The sequence below is a fragment of the Mustela lutreola genome, chromosome 3 (genome assembly GCF_030435805.1).
Source record: "Mustela lutreola isolate mMusLut2 chromosome 3, mMusLut2.pri, whole genome shotgun sequence".
NCBI lineage: Eukaryota > Metazoa > Chordata > Mammalia > Carnivora > Mustelidae > Mustela > Mustela lutreola.
Window position 1 is genome coordinate 137,483,718 of NC_081292.1, and position 20,745 is coordinate 137,504,462.

Consider the following 20,745-nt stretch of genomic DNA (forward strand, 5'->3'; position numbering starts at 1 on the left):
GGGAGGGACGGAACCCGGGCAGACAGACGAAAATTCTTGAGGCTGAGCGCGCTGCCCGAAAGGGGCGGGGCCATAGGGCGCCCCGCCCCCAGCCCTTTGTGACGTAGAACAATGCCTGCCACGCGTCGGAACTCAGCTGCCTTGGCAGCGACTGGGCACGACTGACACGCGCCAAGGAACGCCGTGGTCATCTGAGGCCAACTTCAGGAATCATGCCGTTTCTGTTAAGATTAATCGTTTTCTTTTATGTATGGGGCATTTTTACCGCTCAGGGACAAAAGGAAGAGGAGAGCACAGAGGAAGTGAAGATCGAAGTTTTGCATCGTCCAGAAAACTGTTCTAAGACAAGCAAGAAGGGAGACCTGCTAAATGCCCATTACGACGGCTTCTTGGCTAAAGACGGTTCGAAGTTCTACTGCAGGTAGGAAAGGCTGTGAACTGCTCTGGCGTCCTGTTGATGCATGAAATCTAGGCTTCCTCTACTAACCAGAAGCTACGTGGTTGGTTGATTGGTTCTCGTTATTTAACAGGAAGAGTTGAGCCTTTTGTTCCAGGGGGGAGAAGGGGCGGGGGGAATTCCTACTGATGTGCAGTAGTTCCCTATTGAACTATTACTTTTTAAATTATTAAAAATGGTGGCCCACGAAATTATCGGAAATACACGACATACAGACGCACCCCCGCCACTGCCACCACCCTTGGGATCCATGGAAGGGTAAGTTATGGTACGGTCTGTAAGGATGTTCTCAACATTTTCTTTTGCCATTTTTTGGAGCCTCTTTACAGAGGATTGGGTAGCGTAGGTTAAGAAGCTTCAGAAGCATGATATTTAGACTATGGACCACTTTCCAACTGTATCCAAAAACCACAATAACTTTCCCTGGTGTCTTCTGGGCCCTGTGTTCTTTCATGTCACCCCTATAATCTCACCACTGCCTGCTCTTATTTAATTGATCTTTTTACTACTCAAAGGAAGAATGGCTTTTCTTCATCTGTGCTATAACCCTCTAAAGATAGGATTGGGGAAAGTTAGTTCTTTTCATTTGGAAGAAAATAGATAAATTTAGTAAGAAAAGATACAAATTTTAGTTATTGTTCAAATGACTTTTTGAGGTTAAACCTGAGCCATCAGTTTTTAGAACAAACTCAGAAAGGTTGAATGAGTTATTTGGACAAGCCATGCAGCTAGTTAGAGGCCAGAGACCCATTAAAAAGGTAACTATTGAATAGTTTTTGCAAGATGGCAATAAAAAAGATGATGACATGACTCCTAATGATTAGCTTTGGGCAAATCATACTTCTTTCTGGCTATTTTGAAGGAAGTTTGAGCCAAACATCCTGCCAGGAGGTTCAGAATGAATTTTTTTTTTTATTCTAAGTTATTTCTTTTTTTTTTTTTTAAGATTTTTATTTATTTATTTGACAGAGAGAAGTCACAAGTAGATGGAGAGGCAGGCAGAGAGAGAGAGGGAAGCAGGCTCTCTGCCAAGCAGAGAGCCCGATGCGGGACCCGATCCCAGGACCCTGACTGAGATCATGACCTGAGCCAAAGGCAGCAGCTTAAACCACTGAGCCACCCAGGCGCCCCCAGAATGAATATTAATTTGAAAAAAGAGAAAGGACTCCAATTTTAAATTATAACCTCATGTCCAGAAATATTTTATTTTTTTTAAGATTTTTTGTTTATTTGTCATAGGGAGAGATAAAGAGCACAACTGGGGAGAAGCAGGCAGAGGGAGAAGCAGGCTCCCAGCGGAGCAAGGAGTCCAATGTGGGGCTCAATCCTGGAACACTGGGATCATGACCTGAGCAAAAGGCAGGCACTTAACTGATGGAGCCACCCAGACATCCCATCCAGGTGTATTATAAAGTTTTATTTCATTTTTCTTAAAATCAGCTTACCTAAGTATTGTTTTTTATTATAGCCGGACACAAAATGAAGGCCACCCCAAATGGTTTGTTCTTGGTGTTGGGCAAGTCATAAAAGGGCTAGACATTGCGATGATGGATATGTGCCCTGGAGAGAAGCGGAAAGTGATTATACCCCCTTCATTTGCATATGGAAAGGAAGGCTATGGTAAGGTGTCTTAATATTCTAAGTTATATTTAAAAATAAAGCATAGCTTTGGATATATATCCAAAAGAATCGAAAGCAGGGTCTCAAAGAGATATTGGTATATTCATGTTCATAGCAGCACCATTCATAAAAAAGTGGAAGCCAAAAGTAGAAGTAATCTAAGTGTCCATTGACAGATGAGTGGATAAACAACATGTGTACACATAAAATAGAGTATTATTCAGCCTTAAAAAGGAAGGAAATTATTCTATATGCTATAACATGGATGAAACTTGAGTACCTTATACTAAGTGAAATAAAAAAAAATAAAATAAAATAAAAATAAATAAAATAAAATTAAAAAAAGCCAATCACAAAAAAACCACTATGTGATTTTGTTTGTATGAGGTATTTGGACTAGTCAAATACAAAGGAGAGAGGCTGCCAAGGCGCTGGAGAGAGGCTGGAATAGGCAGAGAAGTGGTTTAATGGGTTTAGAGCTTCAGCTCTCCAAGATGAAATAGTTCTAGAGATTGGTTGCTCAGTAATGTGAATGCATTGAACTATACAGTTAAAATGGTTACAGTGATAAATTTTATGTTACATGTATTTTCCATAATTAAAAATTTTTGAATAACTAAAAACAAAATTAAAAAACCACAGGGGAAAATAGTTACAGAATCACAGGGACCAATAATCTAGCCGTATCTAGTCCAGTCCAGCTTGGTCCCCACTTTTCACATTTATAAAAAATTAAGACATTTGTTGGAAGATAGCTCTCTGGCCAGAGTTCTTTCCCTCGTGTAGTGGCAGTACTCATAAAGATCCTATATATTCTATACGTTCTACCTTAGTCATTTTTATTGGTTTTAGTACATGTTATTTTATTAATTTTTATGTAAATGTCTATATCATATACCTTAGGTAAGCAGTACCAAAGTCAAATTCATAAACCTCAGGAAACTGGAACATATCTTAGAATAAAAGGACAGCACTAGAGCATAGTAAAAAGAGCAACAGAATATAAAAAGCTATCAGTCACTAATCCCCGAATTCAGGAACAGCCTTGAAATGTGGAAGAAATGAACTGCTTCTTTCAATATCTTACTATTTTAAAAATCCTACTATAAGATCTAAGAACCTAGGTAAAGCAGATAAATGGGCAAAATTTTGGCAACTGTGTTATTCACCAATAATAAAAATAACCCAACCCTAGAAATAGGCAAGCAGCCTACTAACAAAAAAAACAAAAACAAAAAACAAAAACACCTTTAAATCTATGGGAACATTTAGTTTCATTAATAATTAAAGAAAGGCAAATTAAAACAAAGTGAGACACCCATTTTCACTCATCAGATGATCAAAGGCATCAAAGTTGGCACAGGTATAGAAAGCTAGCATTCTCATGCATTATTGCTGGGAATGTAAATCACTTTACCTTTCTGGCAATTTCTATCAAGATTTAAAAGCACATATCCTCTGAGCCAGTAGATTCATTTACAGAAATGTACACAGAGGTATATATAAAAGAACATTCATTACAGACTTTTATTTGGTAGCAAAAAACTGGAAAGTACCTGAGCATCCATCCATAGGGAATTAGTCAAATATGATGTATCTATACAATGGATTGTGGTGCAACCAATAAAAAGAATGCCATAGAGCCAGATGTATTAATATGTTAAAAATAAAGTGGGATGGGGCACCTGGTTGCTCACTGGGTTAAATGTCGGCCTTCAACCCAGGTCATGATCCCAGGGTCCTGGGATCAAGCCCTGCATCATCATTGAGCTCCCTGCTCAGTGAGGAGTTTGCTTCTCGTTCTCCCTCTGCCCTTACTCGCCTCCTCTGCTCATGCTCTCTCTCCCTCTCTCTCAAAGAGAGAATAAACAAAATAAACAAAATCTTTTTAAAAATAAAATAAAGTGGCATAGAATGTATTCATGCAAGGAGTATTTATTGAGCATCAAAGCCAGGCCCTTTCCAGGCATTGAGCATAAAGCCAATGTACAAAGAAGAAACAATCTCCTATCCTCAAAGATCTTACTTGTGAGGGGGAGAATTTCACATATGCATCATGCATCTACACAAATTATATGTGAAAGGATACACAGTCATCTGGTGATACTAGTCATCTGGTGAGAAGGAAACCCTGAGGGTCAAGGGTTAGGAAATTTCTTCTTACTCTCTAACATTTTGTACTGTTTAAATTTTTGAAATTGACAAAGTTAAAAATGAAGCTGAATAAAGAGAAGTTTTTAAAAGGGGGAAATGGTCAGCCTGACAGAGGGATAGTTTTTACTTTGCATTCTCTATCAGATCCTTGCTCCCTCTTGTTAAGTGAAGACTATAATCATTCCCTCCTCATACGATTTAGAACCCTTGCTAACACCACCTATTTGAAATATTTAGTATGTGATTAAAGTCATTAAAGATTCATTTTCTATGAAGAGATACTGTCATTACTCCCAAATATTTCGTTGAATGATTCACCCTCTCTGAGGCTGTTTTGTTAACTCATTGATAGTTGTGATTCCCTCACGTGCTCTTTGCAGCAAGAGGAGGGGCCCACTGCCCCAGATTGGATTGCAGGGAGGTTAGTGGCACAAAACAGACCCAGTCAGACTGTAAACTCCTAAAGAGAGAGTTACAGGTAACTACAGCTTCATTCTCAATGCTTTTAACCATTCATTTGGTCCCATCAAAATAGCTCCCATGGAACCATAATTTGTATATCCTATTTAGACTTGCACAGGAATCTGGGAGAGGGAGAGAGGAAAAAAAATTGAAGATAAGTTAAATTGAATGCAGTCCTTGCCCAAAAATATTGTCATAGGTTGAGACCGATTTTAGGCAAGATGATACAGGTAAAGTTTGCCTTTTCGACTCTTCAGTCTCATTTTAACCACATCCCACATTAATAGGTGCTTATTCATCCTGTTGGGCCCCATTTTCCTATAGTTTGGGCCCCATTTTCCTATAGTTTGTAAACTAGTTTATGCTTAGCTATGAATGATTACCCAGGCTGCCTATGCTATTAATAAACCAGACCCTTGCTGCAGAGAGGTACAAGTTTAACTTTGAAGAAGTTAGATGGTATTCAATTTGAGGTGTCCCCAAAAGACATAAAAATGATGAATCTCATTAGTAATACCACCAACGCTTTTGTTTTACACATGAAGAAACTGTGGCCCAACTAAAGTATGTTCTTTGGAACATACTTAATTGCTGGCTTACCTGCATCACGTAGGTAGGATTAGATTACGTAAAAATTGTGGTGGAGACCATACATCACTGCTTAACCAACCACTTCTTGTCAAATAAGCTCTTTTAAATAAGTTGTTATTGAGACCTAACATCAGCTATAACTTTATTTTAGGTAGTACTTGAAGAAGGCTCTCCTCTGTGCAATATCCTTGCTTCATATGACAGAGCACCCTGCATGTCTTGAAATGCATGTGACTTTTTAGTGCTTTAAATTAACAGTACACGTGGTACGTATAGATTCTTTAACTCCTACGTCTTTGATCTGCTTCTCTAAATACAAGTAATTCTATAGCAAATTCACCTTTTTCTCCTTTTTTATGCTCTGATTTCTTTGTATGACAAAGCCTAATTGGCAATATTTTCTGTGTTTCCAGTAGAATTATTTAGAAACTTCATATGGACTTGTAATATTTTTTCTTAAGAAATTTGAATTTGTGTTTTGAGGTTGCCTTATTATCATTAGTTGTTTCCCTGTTGTAAGGAGATTGTAACTGGACAGACTAGGGATGGATTTTGTAAAAATGATCATTGAATTAATCTCTACCTCTTTTTGCTCTAAAGTCAGGTAAGAGGTGGTTACATAGCTTGGAACTTCATTAGTCATAGGATGTATGGGTAGATTTTTTCTATGTCCTGGTTTTGGAGATGACTGATCAATCTCTCCTTTTGGCTGTAACTTTGAAGCTCTTTTCTCTCTGGGTTAAATCAATACTTGAGCAAGAATTCTATTTACTTCAGAGAACAAGCAGCCATTTAAAAAATAAACCATAGGGGCATTCGTTCAACAAATATTCATTCAACAAATATTAGTGGATGAGACTCTGGGAGAGACTGGGCAATACCGGTGACACAAGCCAACCCCTGCCTCTTAGCACATCATTTCTGCAGGTCATTTCTATGAAATGGTCATCCGAATAAGCCCATAGCTTGCTAAGATAATCTGTGATGTCTTGTGATGTAATAGATGAGTGAATAGGTTAACTTTTTTAAGAGGACTATTCACCTTAATACTTAATTTTTTTATTGTGATTATAGATTTCATAAAATTGTTACTGTGTTATTCTGTCATTGCACTTATTTTTTAATGTCTGTAAAGGACTGGGAAGACAAATATATTGAAACATATGTTTTATTTATGCTGCCAAATAACTACACAATGTCAATTTTTAGAAGATTACTGATTTACACTTTGAAATCTTTCTGCCCGTGCATTTCTTCTCTGCACTAGCTCTTTTCTATATAATGATGAGGTATATTAATAAAAATTACATGACTTGGGGATGCCTGGGTGGCTCAGTTGGTTAAGCAGCTGCCTTCGGCTCAGGTCATGATCCCAGCATCCTGGGATCGAGTCCCACATCGGGCTCCTTGCTCCGCAGGGAGCCTGCTTCTCCCTCTGACTCTGCCTTCCACTCTGTCTGCCTGTGCTCGCTCTCGCTCGCTCTCTCTCACTCTGACAAATAAATAAATAAAATCTTTAAAAAAAAATTACATGACTTGTATTTATTTTAATTCAATAAGAAATTAATGACCTACTAGGTTCTTAAAACTGATTTGTTTTAAAAACATGGAAATATTTTTTAAAGTGTTTAGTAAGTGGTTTTTATAAATGTGAAATAATATAATCATAATGCTGTAATGGCTATTTGTGATTAAATATCTGAACCTTATCTTCATGTAAGTTAAACTGTTAAAAATTATACCTTTAGCAGAAGGCAAGATTCCACCTGATGCAACACTGATTTTTGAGATTGAACTTTATGCTGTGACCAAAGGACCACGAAGCATTGAAACATTTAAACAGATAGACACAGACAACGACAGGCAACTCTCTAAAACTGAGGTAATTCAAACAAATTCTATGTGTACAGTCTATTTTTTTCTTCACAATTTAAATAGATATCTATTACATTGGTTATTTTTAAGTTCTACTGAGCATGGGCTGATTACTTTGCTTTTACAGAGCCGATTACTAAAAAATCTAAGCTCCAAGAAGAAAATGTGCCTTTTTCAACATAAAACTTGTAATGAGTCATCCTGTTCAGTTGCCTTTCTCCCTGCCAGAAGTTCATTAAAATAACAAGCTCATCTCCATAGGGCATTTCCAGTTTTTAGACCGGAACAGAGCTCATTCAAGCAACACCATAGGAATTTGTAATAGTACAAATAATTTATGCCTTGCAGGACTGTGGGGATTACATGAAACTATGAAAAGAGCTAGTGAGAATTTGAATTGTGTGCACTAGAAAGTTGTAAGCAGGATCCAGGAGTATCGCCCTCGCCCCGCAAGGACGACAAGAACCCTGGTTCGGATGCATCTTCTCTCTCTCCTCTCTCTTTATTTCCGCAAGTCTACACACTTATATACGCTTACATGACCAATCAGCGAGCAGGGTACAGGAGGGAGCGAATCAGGCTGTGCACCTAAACGAACAACTTCGCTAGCAACCAATGCTGTTTACTTCCTCTTTGGGTGTTCCGCTTAGTCTCATGAGGCAATCCTAACCTGGCAACTAGCCAGGTGCCATCTTTTAATGGCGGAGGCCGCCCTGGCCAGGGGCCTGCCTCCGACACAGGAGTTCCCTAACTAGCTTCCACACTCCAGTTACTCTTTTTTTTAGATTGTATTTATTTATTTGCTAGAAAGAGAGAGAGCATAAGTTGGGGGGTTGCTGCAGACAAAGGGAGAAGCAGGCCCCCACTGAGCAGGGAACCCAATGTGGGGCTCAATCCCAGGACCCTGGGATCATGATCTGAGCTGAAGGCAGATGCTTAACTGACTGAGCCACCCAGGCACCCCTCCAGTCAGTCTTCTATATGAATTGGGGGATTAATAAAGATGTCGGAGCAATAATAGTAATTTTCTTTTGTATTTTCTCAGTACCAAGTACTACTAGAAGCACATTAGCATGTGAACTCACTTAATCTTTATGACAGTTTATGAGATATACACATGTCATTATCTCTATGTTATGGAAGGGGAAAATGATGCCCAAGCAGGTTAAGTAACTGGGCTAAGTTCACACCACCCTTAAGTGGCAAAATCAGTCTGGCTCTGCTACTTGGCTCTTTCTTTTTTTTTTTTTTTTTTTTCTTTCTGATTGATTTTTATTTTAGAGAGGGGAGAGGCAGAGGGAGAGAGGAATTCAAGCAGACTCTGTGCTGAGCACAACGCCAGACACAGGCCGAGCCGAAACCAAGAGTTGACTGCTTAACCCACCAGGCCACCCGGTTGCCCCCACTACCTTGCTTTTAACCAGGGCCTCTTTCAGGGAATTTCCAGTCTGGATGTTTGAGGGCTAATGTTTGTACTACTGAAGGCCAGTGATTGGCTTAGTCCCACTGACTATACCCTTTTTGCTTCAGTTGAGTAACCCATTTGTCTCCCCTTTGTTGGGAGACAGTTTAACAAGCATGACTCCACCACCTCAATAACAAAAGGTCCCTGAGGGGTTGATTTCCAAAGACAGGTGTGCTCCCTCTCCAGTCCTTTCCCCACCCTGACTCTACTTCCTCCTCTAGGATATTAGTAAGGACTTGCCCCTGAAGCTCCTTTGTTGCTCAGCAGTGGGAGAGGGATACGTGAATGAAAACATCCCCTGTTCCTTAAGGAGGAGGACAATTAGTGGGGTGGCAAATCCATCCTGCACGTACTTGGCGTTGACTCCTTATGAGTTTCAGAGTGAACTGCAGCTGATGAATTCACAAAGTACCCAAGAGCTCAGCCTGTGCATACAAACCATTCGTTATCAGATGTACACAAAGAGGCACATTCTGCAGTATGAATACTCTTCAGTAGTTCTTATGGGTTCTTTAGTTCTTTCTGGAAAATAAAAGTAGAGAAAGTCCAAAACAGTGACCCGCTTAGCAACAGTCTGTCCAGATGTCTGTCAGGTATCAGCTGTGTTATCACTAGGTTAAGAGTGACTTTCACATGCTTGAATAGTAATAGCTTTCATTGACATCTATAAACATTACTCTAATACTCACATAAATACTACCATAGAGATACTGTTTCCCCTCTTTTACAGATAACAAAATTGAGGTCCAGAGAGGTTAAATTATTTGTCCCAAGACCACACAGTGAGTACATGACAAAGACTAGATTTAAAACATGAACTAAAAGAAACTACCTCCTCTTATCATCAGAAAGATCAAGTCAATTCTTTAGTATAAGGTGGGAGAGAAGAGGTACACAGTATTTTTTATTAAATTATGAAGTAGAAATAGTATGGAACTCATTGTCAGCGAAATTAAGGTTATTTCTTACTGCTGCCTTTTTGTACATGTCCACTACACTATACTAGAAAAGTGTGTCCTGAGAGTCAGTAATATTGGTTATGAAAATATATTTATTTAGAAACTGAGGAATATTTGAGGTTCTTTAAAATTCTTTTCATCTACATAGCATTGCTATGGCTCAACTAGAAGAAAAAAATGTATCTCCCTCAATAGGACTAAAGTCTCACTTGAGAACAGTTCTGTTGATCATCTTAAATAGTGTACTCATGATGGACTGAGCTGGGATACATACTGCTAAAAACCTCTCAAAGTTCAACTTTAGCTTTAAAAATCCTCTTGCGTTTAAAATACCCAGACTTGCTGAACAGTATCTCCAGATTATTGCACATTGTATTCTTTAGTTTTTATATATATTAGCACTTTACAATGGAAATATGATTGAGTCACGTATATAAAAAAAATTTTAATAGTCACATCTTAAAAAAGCAAAAAGAAACAGGTGAAATGAATTTTAATACTATGTTTTACCTAACTATATCTGAAATATTTCCCCTTCAGCATGAAATCAATGTAAAAATTATAAATATTTTTTATTGTCTTCAAAATATGTTGTGTACTTAACCCTGAGAGTAGCATACCTCTATTTGATCTAGCCACATGTCAAGTGTATAGTAGTCCCATGTGGTTAGTAGAAATGTCATATTAACGCAGAGAAAGAATACTTAATACCTGTTCTTTATTTGGTCTTATTATTATAGAGATTGCCATAGTTGTATGGATTTGAAGGAGAGTTATAGAATCATAGAAAAGTTAAGAAAATTGAATTTTATTTCAAAACCCATGGTTGAGTTTTATTGATAATTCAATATATACATTAATTTTAGAATTATAAAAATACCAATTTGGTTTTTATTCACTAATAGGATTCCTTAAGAATGATTTTCCTCATTTTCCTTTCATAATGTGGACAGTATAGATTATTGGAAAATACTTGGTTTCAACAAAATTCAATTCAAAGGTTAATCTTTGAGTATGTACCACTAACCATCTGTAACCTCAGGGGAAGCTAATTCGAAGATGTTTCTTTTCAGAAAAATTGCTTCAAAGGTTAAAAGAATAAAACCTCAAATAGTTTTTAAAATTTTTAATATCACTTATAAGTAGCCTTACCATTGAGTTTCCTTATGTAAACATATTTCCTTAAAGTTACAGAAAATTTACTGTGGTACTTTTTTATTAAAGACATTATTTTGGTCCTCTAGATAAATCACTACCTGCAAAGGGAGTTTGAAAAGGATGATAAGCCACGTGACAAGTCATATCAGAATGCAGTTTTAGAAGATATTTTTAAGAAGAATGATCATGATGGTGATGGCTTCATTTCTTCCAAGGAATACAATGTATATCAACATGATGAACTGTAGTATATTTTTATTTCTAAATTTTCTTAGCTACTTACTGTACTTTATATATAAAACAAAGTCACTTCCCCTAGAACTTGTCTTTTATGTTTTCCTCCCACGAGAATATATTTTGATCCCATCAATACATGTAATTTTGGCATAATAAATGTGTGGTATTTTGCAAATTTAACATTCAGGAAAAGTATAATTATGTTTCCTATTGCTTTATTCTGTGAACACAAATTGCATCACCAAGAAATAGACCACATCCCACTGGGCAGTTTTCCCCCTTCAGGAAGCAGGAGGACATCTATGTCAAAATCTACAAGCTCTTCCCAGCTCCAACCTTAACAACATGTAAAAGTGTTAAATATCCAATTTCTAACATTTTAATTGTAAAAATGTCCCGTTATATTGAAAATATTCAATAGGACCCAGGAATTAACATTTCATTTGTTTATACATTTCGTAGCATTACAAGTAGAAGCATATAAAAATCACAGAACTAAACAAATACTCCTTTTGGATGCATATAAGAAAGTATTAGTTGTATACCTCTGTCCCACAGAGAGCCTTAAACACAGTTTCTGTACTTTTTGGTGCAAGCTCTGGTCTTTGGTCATTATTCCAGTGGGGAATGCTTAAAGACAATTGACCAGACCAAAGGCTTTGTGCCTCTTACATAGCAGACATAATAAAATCTATACTGTTCTGAGTCTGTACTCCTTCAGACATCATTCTAAATGTGCTGCCTCCTCTTCCTTCTTGTAGGCCTTTAGATCTATCATCCCTAACTTTTTGTCTTGATCGTTTTAAATTAATGCCATGGTTTTCCTTAATTTCCGGTTCCCTTTCTCTATGTATCTCTACCCTATGTCACTTCATTTTATGATGTCCTTGTTCTTGATCATGACTGAGCCTTACAAACTGGTACCCCATCAAATTTTTGAAAATGTGTACAATTTATTTTACACATGAGGGATCAAATGGGGATACAAACTGGGATATACACTTCAGTGGCAGTTTTGCATCATGGTCAAATCATGACATCCAACTTGTTGAGAATAGGAAGTAAGAGATGCTGTAGATCACACTAGTGTCAAAGAAAGTGCATGTTATTTATTGAACCATGGAAGGTTTTGCCCATTGCGTATGTAGAAAACTATGTCAGGCATTAAATAGCTCTGCTCCAAACAAGTGAGTTCAAACCAAAGCTTTTTCCATTTTCCATTTTCCAAACCATTGTTCAGTGTTTGTCTTTAAACTCTTTAACTACACTGCCCCAAATTCTATTATCTAAAAGTTCAGGGGTAAAGCAAAACCCACCAGATTGACAGGTATCACGTATGCATAGCACAGAGTTTGACACCTCATAAAACCAACACCTTGGGTTTGGGTTTCCTTTCCTCCCAAGAGTGCTTCGTACCTGTACCCAATTTTGTAACTCCTCCTCACTTGCTCAACTGCCAGTTCTTGTTCCTTGACTTCCCTCAGGAAAATCTGCTCCGTTGGAACAAAGTTGGTGATTCAATATTATGTTTTGGTTTGGAAACTGCCCCTGTTCTTAAAAAAAAGTCACTAGAGGGGCGCCTGGGTGGCTCAGTGGGTTAAGCCGCTGCCTTCGGCTCAGGTCATGATCTCAGGGTCCTGGGATCGAGTCCCGCATCGGGCTCTCTGCTCAGCAGGGAGCCTGCTTCCTCCTCTCTCTCTTTCTGCCTGCCTCTCTGCCTACTTGTGATCTCTCTCTGTCAAATAAATAAATAAAATCTTAAAAAAAATAAAATAAAATAAAATAAAATAAAATAAAAATAAAAAAGTCACTAGAGCATTTTGCAATCAGTATATTCCTATTTGCCTTTGAGTCATATATTCGGCTCAAACCACCAACACAGTGGAAGAAGAAACGGAAATCATTCCATAATGAAGAAAACTTTGTAATTCTGTCCTTTCTGTCCCATTGTTTTCCAAATGCTTTTAAACTTCTGTTTTTAAAAATTATAGATGAAGTAAAATGGAGATTGATTCTAAAACTCTGGTCAAATTTAAATAAGTAAAAATTTAATCATTCTACATACATAATCAGGCATTTTATAGTTACCCAATTGCTTTATACTTTCACAGGTGTATATCTCAGTGAATGCTGTTGCTACATTTTGAGTTCTAGAATTTTCATTACTTCTGCAATTATTAAAATAAGGGTATATAATAAATTAATAATTTAGGTTGTTTGTGTATGAAAAATCTCAGATGTCTTATAGGGTGGATGCAAAAGATCTCTCAGAACTGAATATGTTAAATATTTTAAACATTTTCAGAGGAGAAAGATAGAGGTGTCCTAGTGGTCTTAACTTTAAAATGACAGTAGTGAGTTTCTATAAGGAGAAAACCAGTGAGCCTGTGCACATTTCACAATAGCACACTGCTCTCAGTCACCCTGTGAACTGTGTCCATAAAACCCCACCCAGAGCTCAATGTGCTTTTCATTTGATACCACAATTAAACATTTAGGATTACATTAAATTATTAACACATTTTTCTCATTTTACACAGACCTAAGGCAATGGTTAAAGCATCATAAAGTCATCACTTCTAACCTCTTGTCATTCTTAAATGTTGAATTAAAAATCAACTAAAGATAAAATTGATATTTAGAAAAATCACTATGTAAAGTTATCTAAAATGATAGCCGAATCCCAAATATATTTCTAAAGTAACTGGTAGATTTCAGGAAGGAACATCTATATTTTGAATTTTATATTTAACCTTTTTTTACACAAACAATATTAATCTTTATGACAATTTGTAGGCCAGATACTATTATCATCTCCATGTTTATAGAGGAAGAAAATGATGTCCAGACAGGTTAATTTCTCTTTCCTCCCCCTCTTTAATTTGCCGCAATTTATCAAAGCATACCCAAATGATTTTGGAAAGGTATGTGGCACAGTTGCACCTAAAACACTACGTTCACTTTCCACTTTATTTCATCCTCTTGTGCCAAACATCAAAACAAGGAACTGCATGAAGTCTCACATACTTCTGCCCATCGACAGAGCACTGAAAGCACCCATAAACTGTCTCCCTTTTAAAGTTTCCCATCCCACAGAGTATGCAAGGTCCTTTTGGAATGTTGTGATTAAGCAAGTTAACTCGGATATGGGTCCCTTCTTTGAGAGAAATATCAGTCATGCTGAGAGGTTTGTCATAGTAGTCAGAAAACAGATCATCTAAGTAAAGCTGGGAGCGAGAAATGGCATCCATCACTCTTCTATCTGAAAGCACAAAAGCAAAGAAATGTGTTAGAAGTCACATTAGAAATATATAACCAAACCCCATTTACAAATACGTGAATCTAAACCATCTGTCATGAAATGATTTGGCTTTTAGATTTAAAATCCTCAACAGACAAGGAGTACTGATTAGACAAACTCAAGTTTTAATCCAAGAGGGAAAGAGACATTTGAAATACTCTATAACAGACATACTTCTCTCAAATAGTATATTCCTCAGTCTGTAGAGCAGCGTGAACGTTGCTGTTTCTTCCCTCTCAAATCCTCCTTTTGACACTGAAGTGACACAAAGGTCTATAAAAAAAAATTTTAGAAGATGCTATGACTTGGACAACTCAAATTTCATTGGGAGTTTTAGTTGTGGCTGATGAATGCTGGTACATGCCATTCACTGTATTTTTTTAATTAAATTTTATGTATTTTTAGAAAAGTTAATATTCATATGGCACGAAATCCAGACTACAAAAGGGAGATATGGTAACAAGTCTCCAGTATACCCTAGACCCCAGCCTCAGTTTTCCACCCACAAGTAATCACTGTTAAGTTTCCAGAGTATAGTTCCAGATATACTCAGTATATTTTATAAGCATAAAAGAATATGTGTGTGTGTGTGTGTGTGTGTAGGCTCATACACACATAAAAGAACGTGTGTGTGTGTGTGTGTGTGTGTATTAGGCTCAAATGGTTATACACCAAGCACATTTCTTAAAAATATCTCTTAGACATTCTTCCATGTCAGTGCCCATATCTCATTCTTCTTAATGGTTTCATAATATTCCGTAGTTATGGATGCACCATTATTGAACTAGTAATTGGTAATAGATCTTAAGATTATTTACAATCTTTCACTCTTACAAACTGAATATCCTTATACCCATATCACTTCCCATATGTTTAAGTATTTCTGTAGGATAAATTCCCAAAAGCGTATGCACATTTTAAATTTCAATACCTGTGTCAGTTCTAACAGTTTATACTCCTAAAGATCAATATAATTGTAAAAACCTATAACTGAAATGTCCCAAATAGACTGTAATTAGCATGTTTTGTCATGTTTCTGGACTTCCCATTCTCACTTCTCACAAAACTACAGAAACAAACAGGTCTAAAAATGTCTACGAATTACTATGGTGAGGGGGCTCCCTTGCCCATCCTTTGAGGCGCAGGCCTCTTAAAGACCCATGAAAAATCTAAAGCGAGCTACACTATTATATAAGGTATACAAGGCATTCTGGAGGGTAAAGACAATTTTAGGGTAAGCATTTATACTGTCAAAATTATTTTTTAGGGAGAGTTGGGGGGAAACTGGACCCATGAAAGATAAAGCTGAAAAGAATTTGTCTTCAGGTATCTTAGTTTGGACACGCAGACTCTGACAGGCATCTTAACTACCTACCCACTCCTTTATTTGCTGTCTTCAAAAACGACCTATTAGAAGATCATTTATTATCTCCTCATGTAAGTCAAGAAAAACTTTGTCAGTGGATTGCATGTGAGCTCTTCTCTATAATCGCACATGGGGTGGTAGGGAGTCTGCAGCGTTCCCCAAGAATCAGAAAAGAGGGAGCGGGTAAGTGGGACCGGAAGGTCTTTCCCAGGGGCTTTAGCCAAGCATAAGACTGACAGTACTGAGAGTATCATTCTTCCTGAATTACGTAGAGAGGGTGTGTATGTGTTTGCTTCCCATTAAATTCTTCTTAAAAGTATAATCATTTCAGTGTTTCATGCAAATCATTCACTTACCAAAGGCACCATCCAAGTAAATGAAGAGTTCAAAAACACTGAAAGCTATGGTTGTGTGTGCTGGAAAAACAATAGCTTTGTCCCTTCCCTTGGGATTCTGTTCATCCATAAAATGAAACTATAGTAAATAAGTAAATAACATTATTAAGGGGCATAACACATAAGGATAGCTTTTTGGAGAAACAAAACATTTCATACAATCTTACTGATAAGACAAAAATAAATTACATTATATATTTATAAAAAATTTTTTAAAAATGTGAAAAAAAAGACAAAAACAAATTATCCCATTGAATTTAACTGTCTATACCAGAAGTCCAAATGGTCCAATGGAGGTCTCACAATCCAGGCAATACCACTCACCACTTTCTCACTAACATTGGTCCTAGGGCCAATGAGTAGTGCTGCCGCAACAGTAATGCTGACATAGACACCTTTTCCTTTCAACCACAAACCAACTGTTTAAGAATTACAGTTGTTTTTAGCCTACTCTGTCAATTGTTCCAAAGCTCCTAGAGTTTTCAGCAGCTTTCCAAAGCAATTATCAATTTATTTACCAAAATAATTTCCAACAATTAAATAAATATTTCAATTTGTGCCCCCAGAATGATCCAATGTTAAACAACTCAGTGGACAGCTAAATGTAGCCACTGACTAAACAGAACTTTAATTTGCAAAGATTCAAAACGTTTTTCTTTGGACTCTTTTTCTAACAAATGATTTTGGTAAGACAAATCAAGTCATTATTATGTGTCATTACTATGTGAATGACAAAGACAATACTATGCTGAGAACTAAACACAAGTAACTTTCAAGATTTTTTTTTTGTTGTTGTTGTTCTAGGTATTTAACACTGAATGAAGCATGTTTGACCATTCACAATATTATTTTAGAAAAGTTAAAAAAATATAAAATCGACTTTTTAAAAATGCAATATAAAGTACTTCACTTAAAAATAAAATCAAGAATTCAACATAAGCATTCAAACTTTATTCTTAAAACATCATTTAAATAGTCATAGAAGGAACTCCAATATGCATTACTTCATAAGGATTAGTGTTTTGTTTGCATTATGTTACACATTCAGAATTGAAGTTTTCTTGGATTTTTTAAAAATTCTAAAACAAAATCATTACTGTGCAAAATCCTATATACCCTTGTAATTCTTTAATCTCAACACTTGACAAAACACACACATCTCATTAGACACTGAGTACTTTTTTAAAATTCCCATTGCACATTTTTAGTAAGAGAAACCTCATGAGTATGGTTTACCCGCATGGCTTCCCCACGAATTCCAGCATGCACAGACAGTGAGCACTGTCGTGTGGTTCGAATGCTTTCCATGACCACACACAATACTGCCTTTCTGCTGTTCCTTGCCTGACGTATCAAGCTGTGGTCAAAATTAATTTTTCTAGAATAAAGAATAGAGATATTCACAAGAATGTCACATTCTAATTCTATATAACCGAGTACGTTTCTTGCTGTCATGTGTTACTCATTCATGGTCCACCTTAACTAAAAACAAATCAAGGCAGGTCTAATACAAATCAGAAAATATGCTCCATAGCCACTAGTAATCTGCCTCTCCTTTCTCTTTTCTTAAAACATGCTTATTATAGGAGTCTGTTGGAAGAGATTCCCTTAGAATATCTGTTGGAAGCAGATTTGTGTATTCTTTTTTTTAAGATTTGTTTTTATTTGAGAGAGAGAGAGAGCACAAGCAGAGGGAGGGGCAGAAGAAGAAGAGAGAAGGAGAGAATCCTCAAGCAGACTCCCTACCGAGCACAGAGCCAGACACAGGGCTCAATCCCAGGACCCTGAGATCATGACCTGAGTTGAAATCAAGAGTCAGCCACTTAACTCACTGAGCTGACCAGGTGCCACAGTGTATCCTTTTAATCTAATAACTTAGTACCTGTGTATAGGACCAAAGCAATTTTGTGGAACAATTAAAAAAATCTGTTTAAACCATGTGATTTTTTTTTTTTTTATATCTACCCTTCTCTAAGGTCTGGATAAATTGCTAATTTGTATATTTCAAGCACATAAATTACATTAGACAATATACATAACCTGAATGTTTTCAGCATTGTTTATAACAAAGTTTATACAATTAAAATACTTAATGGAAACACTGAAGCATATTAAGTATTCTTCTACTGACCTTGTAGTAATTTCCTTGAGTAATGTTGACACTTCCACTTCATGTTTGGTCACCACACCAAAGGAAGCTTTTACTGCCACAGAATCTGATCCAGTGACATTAATCCCAACGTCATTCACAATATGGTTGCCTCGCCTTCCATAGAGTGAAACATCTGATTCATCTTCATAATTCAGTAACTGATAAGATGAAATACCTTTATGAAAAGGAAATCAATATTTTTAAATGTCTTGACTTCATCTAATATAGATTATTTATAGTAATGCATTCATTTACTATGTAAGACTCCATTACATAAACGTTGAGAAAGGTGATGTTTCACACTGAGATTTAAAGTAGCAACTCATTTAAATGAAAAAATTACATGTTTATATACATTATGACCTTATTGTTAAAACACATAAACATTTTTTTTGAAGATTTTATTTATTTATTTGACACAGAGAGAGAGAGTGCACAAGCAGGGGGAGCAGCAGGCCGAGGCAGAGGGAGAGACAGTCTCTCCGCTGAGCAGGGAGCCTGAGCAGAGTCCAGGGATCCCAGGACTCTGGGATCATGACATGAGCCCAAGGCAGACATTTAACCGACTAAACCACCCAATTGCCCCAAAACAGTCAAACATCTTAAATCATGTAAAATATCACTCCTGCTAGAGAATGAACTCTTTTTTAAAAAATCAATTTTTTTGAGTGTAGTTAACACCCAATGTTACATGAATTTCAGGTATACAACATAGTGATTCAACAAATTTATGCATTATGCCATACTTACCACAAATGTAGCTACCACCTGTCACCACATAATACTATTAAATATTATTAACTAAAAAAATTTTAATTAAAAAATTAAATAGCAACTCAATTAATTTACAATAACAAAAAAAATAGAGTACTTAAATGAGAACTCAATTTCTTTGTTACACCAAAAGAACTCTGAAAGCTATAAGATCCACTGAATGGTTGAAAGAAAAACAAGTGTTTATAAGACTAATTTGTCAAAATGTCAATTTACTTTCTAATCTAGCCTGTAAACTACAATTCAGTTGACCAATTGCAATAACTGAGTCATAAGAAATAAATGTAAATTACTTTCATCTCATTTGACCCTGTGAGATAGGTAAGACTAAGTAATATCCCACTTTATAGATACAGAAATATATTATTTTGTCATATTCTAAATTGATTCAATTTAGACAGCCTATAAAATACTCAAAAGAAAATTACACAATAAATAATTTCACAAAATAGGTTGGAAAATTATTCAACCAATAAGATTTGATGCTACACAAAAATTATTCAACCAATGAGATTTGATACTACACAAATTTAGATATTATTAATCTTAATCTTAATACTACTATCTTAAGAAAAGTTGCTTTTATCAATGTGCAAATATTACAAATGTTAGTATATACAACTGATATTTAAAATGTCATTAATACAGCTGAATGAGTAGTCACTCCCAAACAGATATTTAAACTTACCAGCTGAAATTTCTCTGTCTCCTAGAAGAATATCTTTCAGTGTAAAAGGTGTTGAGGTAAATTTATACCTAGGAAAGAGAAAGCATCGCTTCTTTTTTACCACCAGACTTAGAGGTTGGTATTTGTCAGCCTCACTGAGGCTTGGAACAGGAACTAATCTCCCTCCATCTCCAACTTGCTTGACAAAGCTCTTGGTAGCCGCAGCAAACATATTATTATGGTATCAAAACGTCCTCAATTGCAACCCTCCGATAACAATCCATACTTTCAAAGAAAGCCAGGCACACACCTCAGACTTGCTTGATTTTAAATATAATTGAACACATTAAAAATACAAAACATGGTTTCACCAAGTAGCATACCAGTGTACAATTCACAACACTGCCTCTCTTGGTGTGCTCACGTAATGAATTATAGATCAACAGTGTTAAATGATATACTGCGAGCAAGTCAGTTGGAACTGCAGTCAATAAGCTTATGCAGAAAACTACTAATTTTAAAATACTACCAGTGTCCTTGATGAGGGTTGCTGTTGATGGTAGTATGCCAGTTTTGAGGAAACCTATAGCTCTATGGGAACAAGGCAATTGAGGCACTAACATTAGCCCTGGATACCACCTGCAGTGGACCTAGTCCAAAGGGAATTCCTTCACAACAATATCATGCCAAGTGTGGCAACATTAAAGTGCTATTTTGAATCCTTATAGTATACAGTTCATTCATTTCCCTTCTTATATGCTACAAAACCAAGTGATTGATATAAAATATAAATTCACAATATAGAGAAGCAACTGCACACCAATTTTTATGAAATAACAAATAAAAGACATATTACATATATAAATGCAGAAATAACTATGTAATACTAACATATATAAATAACTATAAACTATGACTTAGGGGTTTCTTACTCTGTAGCTGGCACATAGATAACTCTTCGAAATAGTGCTGCATTTATTTTGTTTCATCATTATTATCTCAGTTACTCAACCTTTAAAGAGAGCTATATCAAGTTTGGCCTTGTTTTTAAGATATCAGGGCAAAAAATAAACGTTTAGAAACAAAGCTGAGTGCTTGAAATATTGTATTGC

General features: G+C 36.3%; 2 protein-coding genes across 6 annotated transcripts; one reads left to right on the forward strand and one right to left on the reverse strand.

Moving 5' to 3' along the window:
- Positions 1-80: 80 nt before the first annotated feature.
- FKBP7 (FKBP prolyl isomerase 7) lies at positions 81-11,158 on the forward strand. Of its 5 annotated transcripts, XM_059166924.1 has the most exons (5): positions 81-421; positions 1,926-2,077; positions 7,033-7,166; positions 9,355-9,406; positions 10,828-10,979. In XM_059166924.1, the coding sequence occupies exons 1-5, from the start codon at positions 213-215 to the stop codon at positions 10,854-10,856; spliced, it is 576 nt and encodes a 191-aa protein (XP_059022907.1). In that variant the 5' UTR covers positions 81-212; the 3' UTR covers positions 10,857-10,979. The 5 variants fall into 5 exon arrangements, 3 of the variants coding, with proteins under 3 accessions (XP_059022907.1, XP_059022905.1, XP_059022906.1); XR_009351861.1 differs by lacking the exons at positions 9,355-9,406; positions 10,828-10,979 and adding an exon at positions 5,436-5,550 and having other exon boundaries at positions 7,033-7,170; XR_009351862.1 differs by lacking the exons at positions 9,355-9,406; positions 10,828-10,979 and adding an exon at positions 5,436-5,550 and having other exon boundaries at positions 7,036-7,169.
- A 2,696-nt stretch (positions 11,159-13,854) lies between these two features.
- On the reverse strand, positions 13,855-19,865 carry PJVK (pejvakin). The gene is made up of 6 exons (XM_059168940.1): positions 19,655-19,865; positions 18,172-18,367; positions 17,277-17,418; positions 16,002-16,119; positions 14,454-14,552; positions 13,855-14,240 (listed from the first exon to the last, which is right to left on the reverse strand). The coding sequence occupies exons 1-6, from the start codon at positions 19,863-19,865 to the stop codon at positions 13,948-13,950; spliced, it is 1,059 nt and encodes a 352-aa protein (XP_059024923.1). The 3' UTR covers positions 13,855-13,947.
- Between the last annotated feature and the right edge of the window lie 880 nt (positions 19,866-20,745).